At 39.0% G+C, this 22,428-nt stretch overlaps 2 protein-coding genes across 2 annotated transcripts; one reads left to right on the top strand and one right to left on the bottom strand.

The window, feature by feature from the left end:
- Positions 980–11,610, bottom strand: LOC8077029 (replication factor A protein 1). The gene is given in 14 exon segments (XM_021448291.1): positions 980–1,377; positions 2,104–2,206; positions 2,294–2,330; positions 2,398–2,462; positions 2,538–2,883; positions 2,975–3,132; positions 3,237–3,357; positions 3,445–3,663; positions 3,758–3,857; positions 3,984–4,257; positions 4,371–4,514; positions 4,596–4,628; positions 9,958–10,011; positions 11,417–11,610. Coding segments are annotated over 11 exon segments (1,560 nt in total). The 5' UTR covers positions 4,602–4,628; positions 9,958–10,011; positions 11,417–11,610; the 3' UTR covers positions 980–1,377; positions 2,104–2,116.
- LOC8064160 (ADP-ribosylation factor 2) lies at positions 12,388–16,165 on the top strand. The gene is made up of 7 exons (XM_002441244.2): positions 12,388–12,544; positions 13,046–13,206; positions 14,208–14,278; positions 14,586–14,705; positions 15,008–15,126; positions 15,382–15,463; positions 15,781–16,165. The coding sequence occupies exons 2-7, from the start codon at positions 13,059–13,061 to the stop codon at positions 15,784–15,786; spliced, it is 546 nt and encodes a 181-aa protein (XP_002441289.1). The 5' UTR covers positions 12,388–12,544; positions 13,046–13,058; the 3' UTR covers positions 15,787–16,165.

Below are 22,428 nucleotides of genomic sequence, written 5' to 3'. Positions count from 1 at the left end.
TAAACAAGACCTTACTACTATGTTGATTTTGGATAACATGTTTTAGAAAGGAATATTTATTAGTATGAATATCTATGACGTAAAATGCACCTCTTATAAAAATATATTTATGATAAATTTAATGATACTAATTTGATAGCATAAATTTTAGCATTTTTTTAGAAATTTGATCAAAGTTTTAAAAATTTAACTTAACTCTAGAAAATGATTTTTTGTGAATGAGTATTTCGCTATTTAAATGTTTGTCCTTGGTTCCCCAGCCCAGAGATCGGTACATGTCTCTATCCAATATTTTTTCTATTTTTATTTACAACAAACAAATTAAAGGCAATGATTTATATTTAACTAGTAGACAACCCCACGCGTTGACGTGGGGTTACAGATTAGTGAATTGCCTAGTAGGATGATGTAGACAATAAAATTCTTATGTGTCTTATTGATATGGACATTACAACTGTATGTGCAAAATATATTTTAATTGTATGTGATAGTGAATTGCCTAGTTGGACAACATGCATGTTGAGATGAATAGCTAGTGAGGTTTTACTTAGTGGATGTTAATTGTATGTGACAGTGCATTGTCTAGTCGAATAACTTACATATTGAGAAAAATAGTTAGTGAGATTTTGTTTTTCAAGAATATAAGATATAAGATAAGATAAGATATGGATCCCAACCAACGCGGGTGCTTAATCTACTTTCAATGTGCTGAAAATGGTGCACGATGTTCATCTTCCATGCATCCTTGTAATAATTTATATATTGATGTGCATCTCGTTAATTACGAATAGAACTATCTACTAGAAATGCTCGCGGCGTTGCCGCTTATGGCCAGTGTGTGGCCTGTTTAAAGCATTCTAATCTCTTATAAAAAAAGCGTTCTCTTCTATGCAGCACACAGAGTAGCAGCAGTATCTATTGTTGGATGTGAAGGTGATAATGTTGAGGCAGACAAACAAGTATAATTGGAGATTGGTAATAATAAGCAACCAGGATGATAATTTACCAAATAAGGTTTAGTTGCGTATCCGAAGAATTATGGCAACATTGTGGGTGGTGATAAATTCTCAACAAAGCATATTGGTTACAACCTTGCCATTACAGAAAGTAATATATATATAGAGCACGTCTTAGCAGAGGCAGTGAACATGATTTTCCTCCTCAAAAGGTAGATATGCATCATCTATGTTGTTCTATGTTGCCCAAAAAACTTCTGGGCTGTCAAAAGCCATGTTTTCGACCAAAAGTTACATAGTAAGAGCATTAGTTAACAAAAGTTGTATGCACAACTGTAAGCAAAGCAGCAGTCCATATTTGCCTTTGCCTGTACACCAAGATATCCCTCTGTTTAGTTTCCATACTATTAGTTGTCTGGCCCTGCCACAAATAAGAAAAATAAGGAAGCATATATATGTATGCTTAGTAAACTAATATTTTCATTTGAAATATAATATTTTGTGTATTGTATATAATCTTGAATTGGGGTATATGTTGAAATAAAGCAGTGGGATCCAGGTGTAGGGAGAAACATGATGTCCGTAGAATATTAGTAGATGAAAGTTTAATCCTCAAAGGCACTGTAGAGAGATTTTTATCTGTCTAGAAGCCTTTTGAAAATTTATACCATATTAGGTTTCGAAGTTGTAGCAAAAACCCTGAGCTCTCTTCAATTTATATTACTTTGACATAGCAGGAATTTGTGGACATGGCAAAAATGCAAATCAAACTAACTGCTTGTTGTTCTTTGTAGAGAAATAGAAATTTTGTTATTCTCATAAAACAATGTATGCACTTGTTATTTTGTGGGGAAGTACAGTAAAACAAAATTATATCATGAGTGGTATGAAAAGATGTTCTGATTTCAATGTTATATAGCAGCCTTTATATCCATATTTTATCTTCGTACTAAAGAGGTTTTTCTCATATGTAACCATACATTGAAGTGTAGTGTAGATGAACACAGGAGAAGAGGAGTGCAGTTAAATTTAAGGTAGAATTTGAGGAATAGAGAAGGGAAAAATGAAAAGAAAAAAAAAATTGTTGCACGTAGTGGATGTATTTGGTTGTTGAAGTTTACAGGTACAAATAGTAAGGGTAACTTACCTTTGTTCATTCCTTAATTTTTAGCTTCTTCCTCGCCTGTTTCTCTAATTTTTAGCTTCTTCCTTGCCTGTTTCTCATGCTTGTTCTCATCATCGTCATCGTTCTTGGAAAAGATTCAGAAAAAAATATATATATTATGTTCTATAGATTTTTTGTAATTATTTTTTTTTGGTATTGTAAAAAGGGTTACCTGTGATTTGGTATGTTTCTCTGTGGTATCCCAAGCACTGTAATTATTGCAAAAAATATTAGAAGAAGAAAAAAGGATATGCCTACAAGACAGTAAGTACTTACTGAGATTGGTGGTCTATGTCCATGTCTTGTATATCTGTGAATTGAGGAGTGCATGATAATGATGCCTACAAGAAGTTTATAATTAGCATAAATACATGTAATATAAGAGGGACTAAACAATAAATTAGCTTTTGCCACACCTGTTCGATCTTTTTCTTTGATGATATTGTTACCAGTGGTGGCAGATCTTCATTTGATACATCGTGTATGATGTTTGGTAATGTTGCTTGTTTTCCATGTCTTTCTTTGATCATAACCACCTCAAAAGAAGGCTCAATGCTTTTGATACTTCTTTTGAATAGCACTTTCACTATGAAAGTGAATTTATGGCCAATCCATTGTGCTATTTCAGGTGGAATAGAGCTTGGATCATACCTTTTCCTTAGGGTCTCTGCACTTTTTCCAATGAGTTCTACCCCTTTTTTCTCGAAAAACATGAATTGAAGGCTGTAAGTGTCATCTGCTGCAATGAAACAAACTTTGTACCTGAAGCATACAAAAAATGTAGTCAACGAACCTTTTAAAGATCAACTACTGAATGTATGTTACAGGTTTGGTTATGGAGGAGTTTTCTTACTTCCAATCATATTGCTTGCATGAGCAGCCATCTTTTGTGCAGTCATATCCATCATTGCCTAGTATTAATGTGGAGTTGCAGACTTTGCAAGCTCTGTAGCACCATTGCTCTTTTTCTGCTAAAGATATCAGTGTGACCGTACACTGAAATATTTTGTTCTGGATATGTATAGTTAACAAACAAAAATATAATGAGTGATGGCTGATGTATAGAGACTTAAGCAATTTTTATTTCTATATAATACAAGGAGTTGAGTTTTGACCTTATCATTCAAAGGATCTATCTGTTTGAGGTCAAACAGAGTTTTTTCTTCGACACCTTGCTCCATGTAGTCTTCGCTTTGGAGTTGCAGTTTTTGAATTGGTGTCACTTGAGATGGCAATCTGTTTGGAAGTTATAATAATCAACGAAAAATGAGTATAGGGTCAAGACACTGATGTTTGTATTTATATTCAGAATTGAAATAATACCCTCTTTGAAAAGTTCTCATTGCTGGTATATCATTTTCATTAATATACCACCTACATGCTGAAGTTCCACTGAGAAATTTGTAGTCTTCTCGATATATTTTCATGAGTGTGCCCACAAAAATTGCTATGACATGATGATTTTGACCAATATCGAAGACCGCCTCAGCATCAAATTCAAGAGCCCTTTGTCCTCAAAGTGACAAATCAATTGTGTTTCCCCTGCGAGTAATTGGGAGAAATCTAGCAATTGAGACTTTATGCCAAAATTAGTCTATGAGTTGGCAAATCTATATTTTGAAATTTGAAACATTACTTATGATCTTGAAGTGTTATTAGCCTACGCATCATAAGGTCTCCAGATGTGTTACGCGCTACAGCTGCATTTGAGATGGCAGTGATTTTTCCAATGACATCTACATTAAGAAAGGATTGTAAGTCATGATACCTGAACATATGGCAAAGATTGCTAGTATATTTGATGGATATGTGTAGATCAAATGGAAGGCAAGAAATAATGTGTAAACTAATATTTTTCTTACCTAGGAAACGATCTGTCCTTCTTGCATATTGTGGTAGTATTTCGATTGGGGTCAATGAAAATACATACTTTGGGAAACTTGTGTCGTTGCTATTTCCTTCAAAGATTTCTGTTCTCATGATCAATTTTAACATGTAAGGAGCATCTACAACTCTGTACCCAGGCTTAGCCCGTTCAACACATGCTTTCCATATGTAGAGAACCTTTCCTTCTTCTAAATATTGTTTCACATGAGGCAGAACTTCTGGAGATACTTCACAGTACATCGCATAACCCTGTAATTTGTAATATTCCAAGATAAGTACATAGGAAAACAATTGTTTTGCAGAAAAAATACTGAGAAAAAACATGTCATAAAAATTGCTGTCAAAGGAGTCTGTAGTTATACCTTTTGATCAATGACCACCATGTCAAAATGGATAAGAGGATTTTTTTCACTTTTGCCCCTATATTCCCAAGTCCTTGACACCCTGACATGAATATTATACAGAGTGTTCATGGGACGGAGCTCTGATAATGGAGTTATTTTGCCCTGCAGTTTGGTTACTGAGAATTCTTAATCTCTGTTAAATTTAGATAGTAGTAAAAACAATAATGTCGGTGGAGACACTACCTGCATTGTTAGCTCAACGATGCAATGAAACCTGCAGGGGTAAAAAGGAATACATTTAATTAAATCATAATAGTTAATGTGAAGATGTATAATACAAACAAATAGGCTCAATCAAGTATTTGTATATTTCAAACCATGTTCAATATTTCTTTATATACTATATTTGTAGTTTTATTTCCACATGTCCCGTCTTCATTTTCTATCAATATTTTTAGCCCTTGTCTATCCTTTACTCGAGATACCGCAACATATAGTTGGTCGTGAGTGAAGACAGGTTTTCTTAGGTACACTCCTACATTGGATAGTGTTTGTCCTTGGCTTTTGTTTATCGTCATAGAATAGCAAATTTTAATTGGGAACTGTCGACGACACATAACAAACGGCCAACGACAACCTTGTGTGGTTAGATTTATTCTAGGTATATAGACTTTTTCTCCGACATGTGTTCCTGTTATAATTATTGCCTCTACGACATTTTGTCCAAGATTTGTTACTATTAATCTTGTTCCGTTGCACAATCCTATACTCTGGTTAAGATTTCGTAGGAGCATAACTGGGACTCCTATTTTTAATTTAAGTTTATGGGTGGGGAAATTGTTTGCACTTAGACTGTTCAAATATTCGATAGGGTATAATATATCAGCATCATTACAAGTATCTGTGCATTTGGATATTGAGTCTGCACTATAGTATTCAACTTCATTTCCAGGTAATAAATTAAGCATGTACTCGTTTATTTCATCCACTATTTCATTTGTCGTCGCTAATATTGCTCTATTTTTGAGATACTCGGGATCGCTGTAGTTTGATCTAAAATCAGGGAATGTTGACTCTACAAGAGCCCTTATCTTGTCCTCTGCTTTTTTTATCAATAAATCATCTGGGATTTCAACTTCAATGCAATCTGAAAGTTCATTTGTGTCAGATGTAGAGTTATTTTCCGTGCTTCCATTTCCTATACTTAATATCCATTGACTAAATTCATTTAATTGTTTGTACTCTGATGTGTTTGCCTCGATTTTTTTCAATCGCATGTTTTCATGTAAGTAAAGCCTTTTTGTGTATTTCCATAGATATGATCGAAATATGGAGGCATTAATTATTTGTGCTCTTGTAGCATTTTCGATTACTGGTAATATTTATTTCGGGTCTCCTCCTAGTACTACAACATTTCCTCCAAATGGTACATCTTGTAACTTCGGTTGTTTTTCAGAATTTATATCTCTAAGTGATCTATCAAGAGCCTCAAAGCATTGCTTATTTGTCATTAGTGCTTCATCCCAAATGATAAGATCTGTGTTAACAACGAGCTCTGCTAATTTTGTTCCTCTTTTAATATCGCAAATTGAAAGTTCATCCACATCTATAGGAATTCTAAATCTTGAATGTGCAGTGCGTCCATTTGGAAGTAGCAAAGATGCAACTCCTGATGACGCAACTGTAAGTACAATCTTTCTTTGTGCTCTCAAATATGCGATTATAGTGTTCCATAGGAATGTTTTGCCTGTTCCACCATGACCAATGACAAAAAAAATATTTGGGTCTTTATTTAGAACAGAATTTATTATGGAATGAAATGCAATTCTTTGGTCATTATTTAGTTGCTGGTAAAGTTTATTTGATTGTACTTCTAACTCATTGCAATCATAATTTAGTTCTTCTTGAATTAATTGGTTGTTTACTTCACTTTTGTACTGTGATGATTTTTGTGGAAGGTTATAGTTGTACATATAAATTCCATTCTTCGAAAATATTTCTTCGAGCTCTTGTAGTAGCATGTCCTGTAGTTCAGTATCTGTTGGAGTGTATGCAACTGGGTGATATTTATTAATGAGATAATGTTGAATGTCATCGGTCATTTTCCTCCAGTTCTCGTTATAAAATTTTCGCTCATCTTGTAAGTTGCAAAATAATAGCATGGTGAAAAATAGGTACCGCAGTTGTGCTGCACTGGCCCAATTCGCAGCCTCAGTAAATGTATCGTACCATTCTTTATCATCTTTGAGGAGTCCACGTGCTGCACATGCTTCCTTGAATGTTTGATAGACTATTCCATTATATGTTCTTATATCTGTGTAGCTTTGTGCTCCTTTGACTATCATAAGCAGCATCCGTAGATAGAAACGCTCTCCTTCTATTGGATTTACATAGTATAGTCTACCAATTTTAAAATCTCTTTGTCTTTTTGTCCACTTTCTATTTTTATCATCCTATTTTCATTCTTGCGGAAATTCGCAATATGTGAGTTTCCTTGCATCTTCATACAACTTATTAGCTTCGAACCACTCGTTTAATTTTGTTCTTTGGAATTTTGGATCTTTAGCAATTGTTTTTAGCTTTGTCCCTTGACACAATGGGACCATGTTTTGTAATGGTAAATGTACAGGCAATCTTTCTACCGGTGGCCAATGGTAATGTATGTCATATTCTAATAATCTCCAAAGAGCATCTTGTTCACATATATATCGACAATCTAGGTATTCTTTAATTTCATCTATATCTTTAACTTGCTCATTTGAACCTTCGTGTTCTCCTGTTCTTATGCGTTGGAATGTGATCGATGCTTGGTCAGGTCCTTTGTTAACATATTTGTATAGGTATTTTAAGAATTTACTTTTGTTTACATATTCTATATTTATATGTGCTTGATACTTTTTAAGCAGTTTTATATTGTATGGAACTACCCATCTATTATCTAAGTTATGATTTTCTCTTCGGATATACATATTGGTATCTCGTCTACGATATAGAGTGAATCCATTATCTGTGAACGTGGTCTCTTCAGTAAAATCTTTTGGATAATATTTTGAGCATTTTCCCTTTTTCATGCACGGACATTTATCATTTTTGTCCCCACATGGCCCATGCATCATATGTTCAGATACAAGGACATAAGCTAAAGGATCATCTTCTGGGTTAGGAATCTCAGCAGATATCCATGAGTCTATTACTTCAGCGTTGATGACTAATTTTTTTATCTATCCATATTATGATGTGAACATGGGGCAATCCTCTTTTTTGGAATTCGACTGAATATAAGATAGCTAATATTGGACCAAATAGTTGGGCAGACCAAATATCCTCTATCAATTGTTGTAGTTTCATATGGAATACTCGTATTATAATATCTGGCCTATCATTGGGTTGTTCACCATGTGTTAGGGTATGAACTATTTCTTGCCATTTTGGATTACATGTAAATGTTATGAAAAGGTCCGGAGGTCCGTATACACGACAAATAGCAATGCCATCATGGTAATTTTGTATAGCATAGCGTTTAGAACCTGTGTGACTTGATGGTAGTAACATTTTTTTACCAACCTGATTACTTTCAGTTAGTCCTTTTTCTATGGCATCAAAAACTCCTTGTAAGTATTCAACTCTTAATTTGTCCTGGTTTCTAGCAATATACGCCAATCTATCTTCATCCTCCATTGCCCTAGCGTCTACTATGGCTTGTTTGGATAGTCTACCATAGCACAAAAATGGATTTGGTTGATTTGGTCTATAGTGCATGTGATATTTATAATATTCATGCATTGTAACAGTATTCCTTTTTCTATCTTTGTTTTTGTACATTTCATTTTCATGATGATATGGTATCCCTAGTTGGAATCCTCTTTCGCCATAGGGGAAAAGTAGTGGATATTGTAGAGCCATATATGCTGGGTGGAAAATAGTTATATGTTGAAGGCCTTTGTTTCTACTGCTAACGATAATATCTCTTTTGTATTTTTCTAGATTCAGATCACCAACTATTAGCATGGCTAAATCTTCGGTGTGTGGCATCTCATATTGTATTGGATCTCCTTTTTGAGCACCTACTATACGTATGCTTACATCTATTCCATTATGTTCTTCTAGTAAATCTCGGGCGTGGCGAAATATTTTTACCAATGGGTTACATTTGTCAAGCATATTTTTAAGTTCTTCTACTATATTTGGATCTATATCTTTTTCTTGAGGGTCTTCTTTGTGTAACGCTTTAATTCTATTTTCAATTTCATTTTTTGTATCAAAAATATATAGTTCAGCGTATTGTGGAGGTTGACCTTGTTCTGGAAGTAATGATCCTATACGGTGATGTATCTGTCCATTGATACGGAATATATATGGTCCTTCTCCTTTGTTAATGTCTTTTATTATATTTGCACCCATTGATGTGAATGCAAAGAGGCTATTGTATTGCCTTATTCTTTGTAAGAAATGTTTTGATTTTGTGCTTTTTCTATCATTAATTAACCGTGATAGAAATTCAGGAGGGTCTTTATATGGTGGTATCTTTATTTTCCCGTTTTTACAACAGTTTGTGTATATAACTTGTCTACTGCGAACTTGTCTACTGCGTCTGCTCTCTGTTTGGTTACGTTCATTGTACCAGAATATAGCTCCGCAGTGTTTACACCGATTATTTGGTTCACCCAAATATGATCGTTTATCATAAGATTCTTTTAAGTGTTGAATATACTCAGGTGTATATGACACCATGCCTTGATTAGAAGTAATTTGCGAGCATATTTTTTTTGAATTGTTTTTTTCTTCATTAGGTTCATTGTTTTGTTTCCTTTTCTTTATCTGGATTGATGATATTTTTTCTTGCCTAATCTTTTTAGAATGTGGCTGAATATCTATAGGAGCAATAGGTTGGTCTTTTCTCTTGGTGCGGACCATATGGGGCTGTGTATATATTTATTTATGTGTGTCTTTCCAGCTATAGAATATATAAATATTTCAGCGAAGTATATTTGTATAGGATTATATATATATATATATATATATATATATATATATATATATATATATATATATATATATATATATATATATATATATATATATATATATATATATATATATATATATATATATATATATATATATATATATATATATATATATATATATATATATATATATATATATAGAGAGAGAGAGAGAGAGAGAGAGAGAGAGAGAGAGAGATAGAGATAGATAGATAGATGTAGGTTTGTACAAAAAAATATATATTTTTTGTTATATTTTTTATATTTATAGCTGAACAAAAAAACGTTGAATAAGTTAGTAACTCATGATAAAAGAGGAGAAAAATACACACTTTGTAGCAGAGACTAAACAATTATCTAACATACATTTAAAAAGGAATACAAGGTACGTTAGACTTGTTGTCTATGTAGTTTCTAGCTAGATTTAACACATGAGCTTAACAAAAAAGTGAACACAATATTAGTATTAGAAATAGACACACATTGTTTATAGGCAATAGCAGTATATATAGCACAATTGAAAGCATAAGAGGCACTTAATATATCAGTTATGGGAATATGAATTGGTAAACAATGTTAGTCGTTGGTATTACATAGCTTTTTTTGGACTCTTTAGTCTTTACTTATTTCGGATCAGTTCTCTGTGACGACACCTGTAAATACATGGTAAATTTCTTATTAAACAATTGAAGTAATAGAAAACTGAAATAACAGTTAGCTTATTGTTTAAATGGTCTTCTATCATGTTACATGACGCTGTAAACTAATGGCTTCTATGTGGTTTGATCAGATTGTTTTGTCCAGAAAAAATATATAAATAGAAGTTTTGTCAAAATTCAGCCATCCAGAAAACATGACTGTTTGAGACCATATAGGAAGCAAAATTTGTATGTAGGGCACACTAATAAATAAGATACTTTTCTTGAACGAACAAATCACTCGAGTTCTTATTTTATATAAGCTTGAAAATAAGGGATAAAGGACAGAAGGCCAATAACGCAAGGAATCAAGAGGAAAGGTTTGGCTGGAACTCAGCCATTAATTCGTGAGGAAAATCAGCAAGGCCAGTAAAATAGAGGAGGATTGGTGTGTGGAGCCCATGTTCCATCAGGTCGTCACAGTATAGCACATGAAAGGTTCAGCCAAACTCCATCCGTAGCAGACACTGCACTGCTGCACAGAACAGGCAGCACTACCACCGCAGTAGCTAGTAGCATCTTCCCCTTTTCCAAGCAGGATGCGATTTCATCCCCCCTCCCTTCTCCACAAAAAAAAGGGCATATTCATTTCGCTTCTCCACAGAGCAGGTCCCTCGTAGCTGCTTCCTCTTCGTCCAAATCAGGAAGCAGAACAGCAACACCATGGCATCGGCAGTAAGCTGCAGGGCAGGTGGTCTTTTATTTCAGGTGGAAGAACCCCACCCAATGACCCACTCGCTCCGGAAGGGGAAGGTAAGAAGCTACCAGAATGGCGCTGTCGAGCAGCATGGTTGCCCTTGGCAACGTGCTTTGCTCCGGGCCTGGACGTGGCCGCGTATGCGAACAGACCATACGTCGAGATCTTCACTGCAAGGGCTGCCCACGCCAGGATGTTAGAGACCGGAGCGCCTGGGGTCGCCGTGCTCGCATCCCACCTACGCCGGCCGCTGGGGTCGCTACCCCAAGAACCGCGCGGCCTGGGGACCTCGAGTTGGGAGGCGGTCGTGAGCCCCTCGCGCAGCCCGAGCGGCGGCCGCCGCGTCTGCACCCATCGCGGCCGCTCTACCAGCGCGGGCGTGGCCGGATCTCCGGTGCGGGACGTGACCGCAGCCGAGCAGAGGCCAGAGGGTGGCGGCGCTGCAAGGCAGAGGGGCGCCGAGCGCCGTTGGCTGTGCCCGTGCAGTTCGCCGGCGGCGGTGATAGCCGGTGTGGATGGTTGGGTGCGACGATTGGATCTGAAGGATGATACTTGTGACCACTGACTGGGTAGGATTTTGATTAAGATTTTTTTTCCAGGTGGAAAGGGGATGGTCATAGATACTACGAGATTTCAATTTTACTGGAGAAGAAGATGACATACCTTTCGATTGACTGGATTTGTCTTCTCTGCGTTCGTGATAAGAGAAGAGGGAACGACAGGGTAAAAAATATATCTACTGTCCGGGATTTACCAGAGGCTTCACGAAGCCTTTGGAACCGGCCTGTATACAGGCTACGCTAAAACGCTAGAGAACCGTGCCACGCTAAAACGCTCGAGGAACGCTCGAGGACCGTTCCTTTGGAATCTTACGGATGAAGGAAAACCAGGTGACGTGGCCCAATGAGATGGCCTGGTTTGGTGCAGGAATCGTTCTTTAGAGATTCTTTACAACAAATAATGATAAGCATGTGAATTCCCCGCATTGGGAAAATGATGATTTAGATAGCACTTTCATCAATCAAAGTTGTTATAAAAAGATAGAAATAGCTTGATGAAATTTGAACGATGATTGACGCAAAGATCTTGAGGTCTTATTTAGTTGCATTTAGGGGTGTTTGGTTGGAGGTGTTAAAGTTTAACAGGTACTATAGCTCTTTTATTCTATTTTGTAATTAATGTCTATTATGGACTAATTAGTCTTAAAAAATTTGTCTCGTAAATTACTCTCTATGTTTTTAGTTTCGTAAATAATCTATATTTGGTACTTCATACATGTATTCAAATATTTGATGTGATAGAAGTTAAAGTTTAACATTTCAAATTAACCAGGGCCGTATATGCATTGAGATGAACTAATATAAAATTAACATAACTATTTTTTACTTCAACACACGTGAATGAATCATTACGAACCACAATTGTACCTTTGCTTGAGGAGTTGAGGTATTTGCTTCATCTCGAAGCACAACCTAGAACAAGGGTACATATGCAATTCGAAATCTTTAGAGGGGAGCAAACGCATTTTACCACACAAACGCTATCCGCACTGCCTTACGTTGCTGGCCCCACTTACCAGCAGGCCCTCAGGCCGCGCTCCAAAAACTCGTTGGGCCCACCTGCCCGTGACCCATGTCCCTCCTCCTATATATCCCACTCTCCGTGCGCGACGCCTTGGCCTCTCCTCTCCCTCCTCCGCCTCCCCCATTTCTCTTCCCCTGCGATCCGAGCCCGCACCCGCAGGGAAGAGAAGGGATCACCTGATCACCAGGGCGCGGCCTCGCGATCTCGGTAACTACCATTCCCTCCTATAAATTCTTCGTTAGAACTCCTCAATCCTGCTGAGCTCTTGGTCGATGTGAACCCGCCTCAATCCGATCACTTACGATTGGGTCCGCCGCGGCGTTTCTGCGCGCTTTCGGCGATCGGATTGTCTGCTAGGTCCAGCGGATCTGGGGAGCTCAATTCCTTAGTTTCACTGATACGCTTCATCGATTTTGCGGGAATTTATTCGAGGAATCTGGGCGTGTTTGACCGGCCCCGCTCGATTCAGCTTCGTTACCACGCGGGGGCTCGCGAATCTCGGGGAGTTTTTCCTCGCTTGCGGCCCCTGGAATCTGATCCGTTCCCGCGGTTCGCGTGCGCCGTTGCCTCGGATCTGCGTGCTTGTAGCATCGGGTTCCGTGGATCTAGTTGCGGTTGCTTTGTTTCTGGTGTTACTGTTAATCATCTGCCCTGCATACTCTGAGTGGATCCATGGGCTGAACCCCTTTGCTTTCGTTTCCATCTCAGCGGAGGAGCGGAGATGGGGCTCACGTTCACGAAGCTGTTCAGCCGGCTCTTCGCCAAGAAGGAGATGAGGATCCTCATGGTCGGTCTGGATGCAGCTGGTAAGACCACCATCCTCTACAAGCTCAAGCTCGGCGAGATCGTCACCACCATCCCCACCATTGGTACGCCGCTCATCAACATCCTGTATCATGCGCTACTGCTGTTACACAATGCTTATTTATATTGTTATAACTGTCGGTAATTTTGAATGCATGTAGTCTTTGATTTCTAGTTGCAGTTTAGGCCTAGGATTTTGTACTATGCAGGTGTAATGATTCTTCCATCTTACTAAGTTGTGATTTGTAGCTCCAGTTTAGGCCTAGGATTTAATACTATGCAGGTGTAACGATTCTTCCATCCGACTAAGTTGCATGATAACTGATACCTTGGGCTCTAGTAGGAAATTGGATCTAGGGATAATTCACAGTTGACATGTAGTTAAATTTCTATACATGTTAATATTATTTAAGAATTTGTATCCATCTTGACACGAAGGCCACATGTTTCATCTCATTGGCTTTCTGAAAATTGAGTCCTGTAAGCTAACTTCTACAAGGGACATAAGCTTTGCCATACTGATGCTAATTAAACTAGTCAGTTGTCAGACTATTGTTATGTGCTGTACCTTTTTTAATGGTTGACCTCCTGAGTTCAACCTGAGGTGGGAAGTCTTCCATTAGATAACATTTTCAACACTTTATCTAGTGATGCACATTTGGGACATCTTTAAGATGTTCTTAATAGGATAAACTTATTTGACATTTTGTTATCCTAATTAAGCCATTAAATTACCTATGTTTTTTAAGATGTTCTTAATAGGATAGACTTAATAGGATAGACTTATTTGACATCTTTCAAAAGTAAAATTACCTATGTCTGTTTTAAAAAGCTTTATTACGGTCATACACTCATACCAATGACCCACATTTTGACTTTCTGGATTGCTCATGAGTTTGTGAACATATTCTATATTTCTTACTGTTGTTTGTTTTGTCCAGGCGTAATATTATGCTTTTAGTACAGCTTTATACTAAAGCAATTTTTCCTGTTGTAAGAATTTGCCTTTGTGATCTGAGTATCATTTATGTTCCTTCAATTAAACTTGCTATCCTTGAAAATGCAGGATTTAACGTTGAAACTGTCGAGTACAAGAACATTAGTTTCACTGTTTGGGATGTCGGTGGTCAGGACAAGGTAAGAATTTGCCTAAAACCTTTTGTGTTTTGGTTATGGCATTTTTCATACCATGCTGTTTGGTATTTTCTTGTGCTGTATGATAATATGAAATTTATAACTTCCATAATGCAGAATTATACATGGCTTCAATGTAATGCCTTATCTTGATATGTGGTATACATTTAAATTTGCATAAAAACAGAACTTCAACTTCCAAGTTCTTATTTGGAACATACCTGTCCTTCATAAACATCTGCAGCTGTGTGCTATGTTACTTTTAGCCTGCATGTTCTTGTGTTCTGATGATTTCCGTGCTCTTTTACAGATCCGGCCCCTGTGGAGGCACTACTTCCAGAACACCCAGGGCCTCATTTTTGTTGTAGACAGCAACGACAGAGAGCGTGTTGTTGAGGCCAGAGATGAGCTCCACCGGATGCTGAACGAAGTAAGATCCAAGTTTACTACTGCTTGCAGTTGAATGAACTATGATTGCTGTAGTAATTATGGATGGCATATGGTTGCACTTTTTTGGGCCAAGATCAGTCTACTTGTTTATTAGTTTCAAATATTTTAGTCTTAAATTTTTTTTTCTAAAATTACCTTACACTGAGGAATGCCTGTATCACTTTCCTTTGTTTTAATTTAAGTTTAAAACACTCATGTAAAATGTTTTTCAGTCTTTCAAAAAGTTTAGTTCTTACGGTTTCATATATCTAGTGACATTATTTTGTTGTCTTATGCTGGTAGGACGAGCTCCGTGATGCTGTGCTTTTGGTGTTTGCAAACAAACAAGATCTGCCTAATGCCATGAATGCTGCTGAAATCACCGATAAGCTTGGCCTGCACTCGCTGCGCCAGCGGCACTGGTATGTGTCCTCTGTTTCTGAAAGTTTGTGCTGTCCTGCACTCCTGCACTATTTGATTATCAAAGGAATAGTGTATTGATACAGAAAGGAACAAGTACGTATTACAGTAAATTTGCATAAATCAAATATTTAAGCTTAAGCACCAAATATTCTGCTCAGCTTGCAACATGCAAATGTCTCCTTGACAACAGAATTGTTACTGCTTGAATTTGAAGTGATCCAAATCGTTAATGTGTACATCTTTACTCACTGCAGGTACATCCAGAGCACATGTGCTACCTCTGGTGAGGGTTTGTACGAGGGGCTTGACTGGCTTTCGAACAACATTGCCAACAAGGTACTTGAACTGCATTACAGTTTGATCAATCAAATGAATATATGCACATTGATTAAGATTAAGGTGCCTGAGTCTGTAAGATACTCATGTAGCTACTTCAATGGATTGGTGCAAACATCCACACACACAACCTATTTTGCCTAAAACTGGCCAATCTGGTTCTAATAAATTTATAAGAAAAAAAATGTATTCATTGAGTGCAGTTTGTTATCAATGCATACTGAGGTTCATTTGCTTTTGCTTGCACATTTTCTGTTAGAAATGTGAACCCAAGTTTCACGCTGCTGACCATTTGTCCTTAATTTATCTATTATTAGGCTTGAAGCATCTAGGCAGGGCTTCAATCAATGGAAACACTCTGGATACTTGGGGTACGAACTGCCTCTACCATTACAGCGATGAACTATAGTCGTGTCTGTCGGATGTGGGGATGTTTTTGGGAGGATAAAAGGCTCTTTGGTCAAGGAGCTAGGTATCAGATGTTTTCGTGGTATTGTTAATTTCTGTTTTGGTTTGTGCAAGGTATACCATGTCCGACTGTGTGCTGTGTACTCGCCACTGTTCTATAATGTGCTGTATACTCTCGACCCCTGACTGAGGCGTTGTACTATATATCTCGATCTGTCTAGCTGTCTCTTGGCATAGCAAAATGGTGGCCTAATTTGTTAGCACATCGTTCCTCCTGCGTTTGCCGTTGTACTATCTCGAACTGTCTGGCTGTCCGTTTGGTGGCTGTATTGCTGCACGCTGAATTCTCATCTCTAGCTGTTCTGATTCGTTGATTGATTTCGAGCACCAAGAGGATTGTGTTATGTCATCGGATTACTGTGCCTCACAGACTTGGCTGACGAATGTCCGGCCTCTGCCCGCTCCGCGGTGGTGGCTCGTGACCACGAGGCATCACGGCAGCGCTTTGGTTCGTGAACCGGGCTTCGGTTCTAGTACATTTGAAGTGACTCCAGTTTTATACTTCATTATTCATTACTTTTTAAACTTTGATATCGCTATATAACCTGGCTGTAACATTATCTCTGTAAATAGTGGTTAGTGATTTACTGATTTGAGAGACCATAGCTGATCACACATGTGATGCTTTAGAATGATAGGTGCAACCATTGGAGGTTATTTTGATGACTACTAGCTAAGTGCCCGTGCGTTGCAACGGAAACACTAAATACCACAATAATATGTATCAGAGTGTTTTACAATATTGATACCAACCATATTATATAAATCTTCAAGAAAGGTAGATAACGAAAATATAACTCTAAATTTGATTGCGAAACTAAAACATCAATAACACGTTAGTAGGTCATAGCTACTGTATCTTTAGACGCATGCGCGAATCATTAAATATAGACAAAAATAAAAACTAATTACAAAGTTTACCTATAATTTGCGAGACAAATCTTTTTAGCCTAGTTAATCTATAATTAGACAATATTTATCAAATACAAATAAAAATACTACAATATCTATTTTTTTAAAAATAGAACTGAGGTGACAACGAGCACACTTGATTTTATTAGTCCCATTTTCACTGCCTACATGCACTATCCACTCCACTTCCTAGTCCCTAGCGATGGCCTAGCCTAGGCACATGCTGACCGGCATGCATAGCCTGCATGACATTGCCGCCCACTTCATAGGCTACCATGTCCTTGCAGCTATCTCACATTTGTGGTCTTGTTTAGTTTTAAAAAGATTTGCAAATTTTTTTTAGAGTTCCTGTTACATCGAATCTTACGGTATATATATGGAACATTAAATATAAATAAAAATAATAATTGCACAATTACATATAATTTATGATACAAATCTTTTAAGTCTAGTTAGTATATGATTGAATAATATTTCTTAAATACAAACAAAAATATTACCGTGTCTATTTTATAAAAAAATAGAAGGAAACAAGGCCTCTCTCACCTAGGTCTTGTTTAGTTCATCCAAAAACCTCAAAACTTTTCAAGATTCTCCGTTACATCGGATCTTACGACATATGCATGGAGCATTAAATATAGATGAAAATAAAACTAATTACACAGTTTGTCTGTAAATCGTGAGATTACCTCATGATTAGACAATATTTATCAAATAAAAATAAAAGTGTTACAATGTTGTTTTTTATAATTTTTTTAGAACTAAACAAGACCCTAAAACTGTCATATTTCTCTGTGCCTAGGCTAGCCTCAAAGTAGCTTGCAGGCATGACTTGACTGTTCTTCTTCTCTCTCCTTGGCGTGGAGCATGCAGGGGGATCGACGTATGCGGGCGAGCTATTGGCCGGATGGACGATTTCCTTTGAGGCTTTTTAGTAGTATATAGGATGCGGGGGGACTGTACCGCCATGAAATTAACATATGATCTAACGTAATGGAGATTAAATAGCGGTTTTGCTAGCGCCCGGACGTCCGGACGGACGTACGTATCCGGACGCTAGGTCTGCACTACATCTTTCCCCACGCGCCTGCATCTACATCCTGCGTCCGCCTACATGGACCCGCACCGCTTAATCTTCCTCCGCGTGCCTGCATCCCGCACCCGTCCACATGGGCCCGCACCACTTACATCTTCCCCCCTGCATCCCACACCCGCCCACATGGGTCCACACCGTTTGGACCCAGTCGTACTGCCCCGACTGCACCCCGAGGAGTCCTCGCTTGCACCGCCTCCGCTGCTCACGCGCATGCACATGACTAGCAGCTGCGGCAGGTGGCTAAGCCAGCATCCAAAGGAAGGAGATGACAGATGCCCAGTCAGTGCCAAAAGGAGGAGAAAGAGACAGAAGGCGAGGAAGGAGAAAAGCAGAGACACAATGCAACACCCGATCTACTTTTGAAACATTCGGATACAACATTTGCAACATACGTCTAAACATAGATGAAACATATAAAACATGCATCTAGAACACAGTATCTGCAACACTAGATATATTTCTGAAACATCTAGATGAAACATTTGCAAATATTAGCATGAAACAGCTGAAACACTCAAAACATGCTTATGAAACACTCAAAACATGCTTATAAAACACTTCAGAAAACACCATGCAGTATCCAGCTCGAAACGTTTGCAACATATTTGGAAAACAAATGAAACAGTTGGCGAGGAAGGAGAAAAGCGGAGACACAATGCAACACCCGATCTACTTTTGAAACATTCGGATACAACATTTGCAACATACGTCTATACATAGATGAAACATATAAAACATGCATCTAAAACACAGTATCTGCAACACTAGATATATTTCTGAAACATCTAGATGAAACATTTGCAAATAACATGAAACAGCTGAAACACTCAAAACATGCTTATGAAACACTCAAAACATGCTTATGAAACACTTCAGAAAACACCATGCAGTATCCAGCTCGAAACGTTTGCAACATGTTTGGAAAACAAATGAAACAGTTTGGACAAACGTTTGCAACACATGACATGTGCAACATCCCACGATCTATTTTTGCAACATCCATATGAAAAAATTACAACATACCTCTAAAACGTCTGAAACATACGTTTGCAACATAGGGGAGACAACTAGGCTGGTTGATTCCAACCTACGGGGTAGGAGCCAGCAGCGAGCGCACGCGCCAGCGCCACCACCACCACCACTAACGGCACTGCCTTGGTTCGGCGGCGACGGTGAGGGATGGGGGCGGGCAGCACCATGGCCACCGGGGTGGGGGGCTCGGCCACCTCCATGGATCTCGCTCGTGCTCCGTAGATCTCGCCGGGGTGAGGGAGAATGCCACCAGATCCGCGGTCCTGGTGGGTGAGGACGCCGGGATCGACGAAGAGCGTCACTGGGTAGGGGAGAGAATCAGCCGTGCAGGGTGAGGGCGGAGGCCACTGGGCTCGCGGAGGTGGAGAACAGGGTGGAAGAGTTGGTCGCTGGGGTGGAGAAGGAACGCCACCGCCGACCAGAGATACAGCCATGGCCGCGTCCGGGTGGGATGAGAAGCGAGAGCAGAAAAATAAATGGGAAGGAAGAAGCGAGAACGACGTACTAGTGTGTGCGGCAGGAGTAGTGGGAGGCCATCCGTCGATTAAATTATTTTGTTTGGAGCCGCACCTGGGGAGTCGCGTCCGGACGTGGAGTCATGGACGGACGTCCTCACACAAGCATTACTACTGATTAAATAGCTAGTGCTTTCATGTCTCGTTAAAATTGTGTTTCTTTCTTTCTTATTTTTCTTTTAACAAATGATATCAATCAAGATCTTCTGGCGCCAACATAGATATCGATAGATATCCTATTTGACTTCTAACTTGTGTTGTTGGTGACTTGGAGCTACCATATTATTTGGGAGGATCCTCCTAGCTAAGGCCTTGTTTAGTTTTCAAAAAATTTTACAAAATTTTTCAGATTTCCCGTCACATCGAATCTTTAGACACATGCATGTAGTCTATACCTATCTATAAAGAGCCAAAATTTCAGTCTGCCTTTTTTTTTCTGCCAATCTCCAGTCCGTTTTGGTATGGATGGCAAAGTCCAACACGGCCTCGGTGCAGAGTTGAAACATACTAAACACCGGATCTCCTTCCCAAAATCAAATCCGACATGCACACGATAAGACCTGTACCCAGCAATGCACAAAACCAGATCCAGATATCAGATCAGATAAGTCCAAAACAAAATCACATACATAAAAATCATGTGTACCAAATAAAGGCCACCAACCATGCCCAATCCCTCCCAAATCTATATTCCAAAGATTTTTTAAATCTGCAAGTAAAGTGCAAGGGACTAAACCGAGACTGAATCAAAACCGCCCCACGGATCCAAATCCAAACTCATATTAGACTAACTCTAGAAAGCCAACTTATAAAATCATCAATTGAACAAACTTGATGTTTCCTCTGTCGACCTCCACAGCAATAAACAAAAAAGAATTCCTTTCTCCATCCATACACAAATTGATTGAAGACAAAATCAGAGAAAGAATGGACGAAATAAGAGGAAGAATCAAAGAGGCATCAGAGAGGGTCGCGTCTCCAGGCAGTCTGGGGCACCCGCGCCGCCGCGTCTGCGCTCGCTAGCCACGGTGCCCATGACATCGTCTCCCTCACGCGCGTGGCCAGGGGCGCCCACACCGTCAATCTGATGCACCTGCACCGCCAATCAGGTTTGCCGGAGCCGCGTAGCCGCCTACTCCCCCAGGGGTCGCGTCATCTCCTCCAAGGGGCGGCTCGTGCACCTGCCGTCTGAGACAACGAGAATCTGACGAACGGAGCAGAAGGCGACAGGTTAGGGTTGGGGAGGACCAAAGGAGGTCGCCAAGGTCAGAAATGGCTGCGGCTAGGGTTTCGAGAATGGAGTAGGGTCGGGGCTCACCGGTTGAAGGGCTCGATGGAGTTCATGGTGGAGAAGACGACACCGGCGCGCTGGCGTGCGGGGGATTGGGATTCTGATTGCCCGCTTACGACATAGGGGACCGGGAAGAGGGGGGCCGTATCGCGCCAGCCGCAGCCCACATCGGTCGAATCGGAGGGGAAAGAGCGAGGGAGAGATAGATGGCCCTGTTTGGAGGCCGTCTCCCAGATCGACAAGGATGGCGAGTTGCGGAGAGAGGAGTGACTGCGTTCCCAGCTGCCAACGTCGCGATGGCGATGGCCAAGCGATGGAGCACAATGGTAGCAAGAGAGAAAACGGATGTGATACTACACGCTCAAGAGCGATGGTCTGAGTGGGATTTGGACTGCTAGAGCTTGCGGCGTGCTGGGAGGGGAGGGGAGGGGCGGCGATTGCGCAAAGCGCAAGCTTCCTGCCGCCGGCGGGTCGACGAAACACAGGTCAGATGCGTGTCTTTCTTATCCACTTCTCCTCTTGTGCTGGGTGCGTGAATTTGGGCTGTGGGACAATGTGTTTGGGCTGTGCGTGCATGCAAGTATTGGGCTCTTGGATGGATGCCTAATAAGTGCATAAATTCAATGAATATCCTTAGGTTAGTTGTGTTTTAAAAACTTAGTTATTTTTTTCGTTAAAATTTCCTTCCAATCCAAACAATATAGTTTAACATTTTAATCAAATTCTAAAAAAATCATTAAGAAAAAAAAAATGAAAAATTGGATATTTATTAACAAGAAATATTAGTAGCGATAAAAGAAAAAGATGTAATTTCCTGCATAGATTTTAAAATTAAAAAAAATATAAAAGAAAAATTGAAAATTAAAAAATAATTCATACTACAAAGAGCAAAATAAATTAAAAGCTGTTATGTCAATTATTTATTCTTCAATAAATAAAAATTAAAGGCTAAAGCTGAAACATATTAAAAAAATACATTAAGCCCTAGCAAAAAAATACACAATATAATTAAATAAAAACAATTAAAAATATAATATTAACCCGTAGCAACGCATGGACATATTTACTAGTATTAAATATAGACGAAAATAAAAACTAATTGTATAGTTTGGTCGGAATTGACGAGACGAATCTTTTGAGCCTAGTTAGTCTATGATTGGAAAATATTTGTCAAATACAAACGAAAGTGCTACATCGATTTTTTAAAATTTTTTGAAACTAAACAAGGTCTAATGTAAATGTTTAGCAACATAGGGTTCCCACAACAGTAGCCGCTAGTCAACTCACCGCCGCCGCCTCAATCTCCCTCCTCTCTACCGGCAACCTCATGGTAGCACGAGAAGTGAGGACCCAACCCTGTCACGATTTTAGTTTTGTTTGTTGGCCCCTGATTTCTTGTTTAATCTAGGGTTTAGTTTCCTAGCAACATCGATGATGTGATGGCGCATTGAAATGACTCAATAAGGTCTCTCTAACCTCTCCTTACCTCGACTATGTTTGCATCCTAAATTAAGGGCTTATCGCCTAGTGAAGGTTAACCAAACCAAACGGTCGAAGTAATGTCGATAACAACGGGGGGCAAGAAAGGGTGAACCAAACACGATCGATGCTACGGAGTACACGGACCTACGAGCGGTCTTCACGCCTTCCT

This window comes from Sorghum bicolor, chromosome 9, assembly GCF_000003195.3.
Source record: "Sorghum bicolor cultivar BTx623 chromosome 9, Sorghum_bicolor_NCBIv3, whole genome shotgun sequence".
NCBI lineage: Eukaryota > Viridiplantae > Streptophyta > Magnoliopsida > Poales > Poaceae > Sorghum > Sorghum bicolor.
This window is presented reverse-complemented; position numbering and strand designations above follow the sequence as displayed.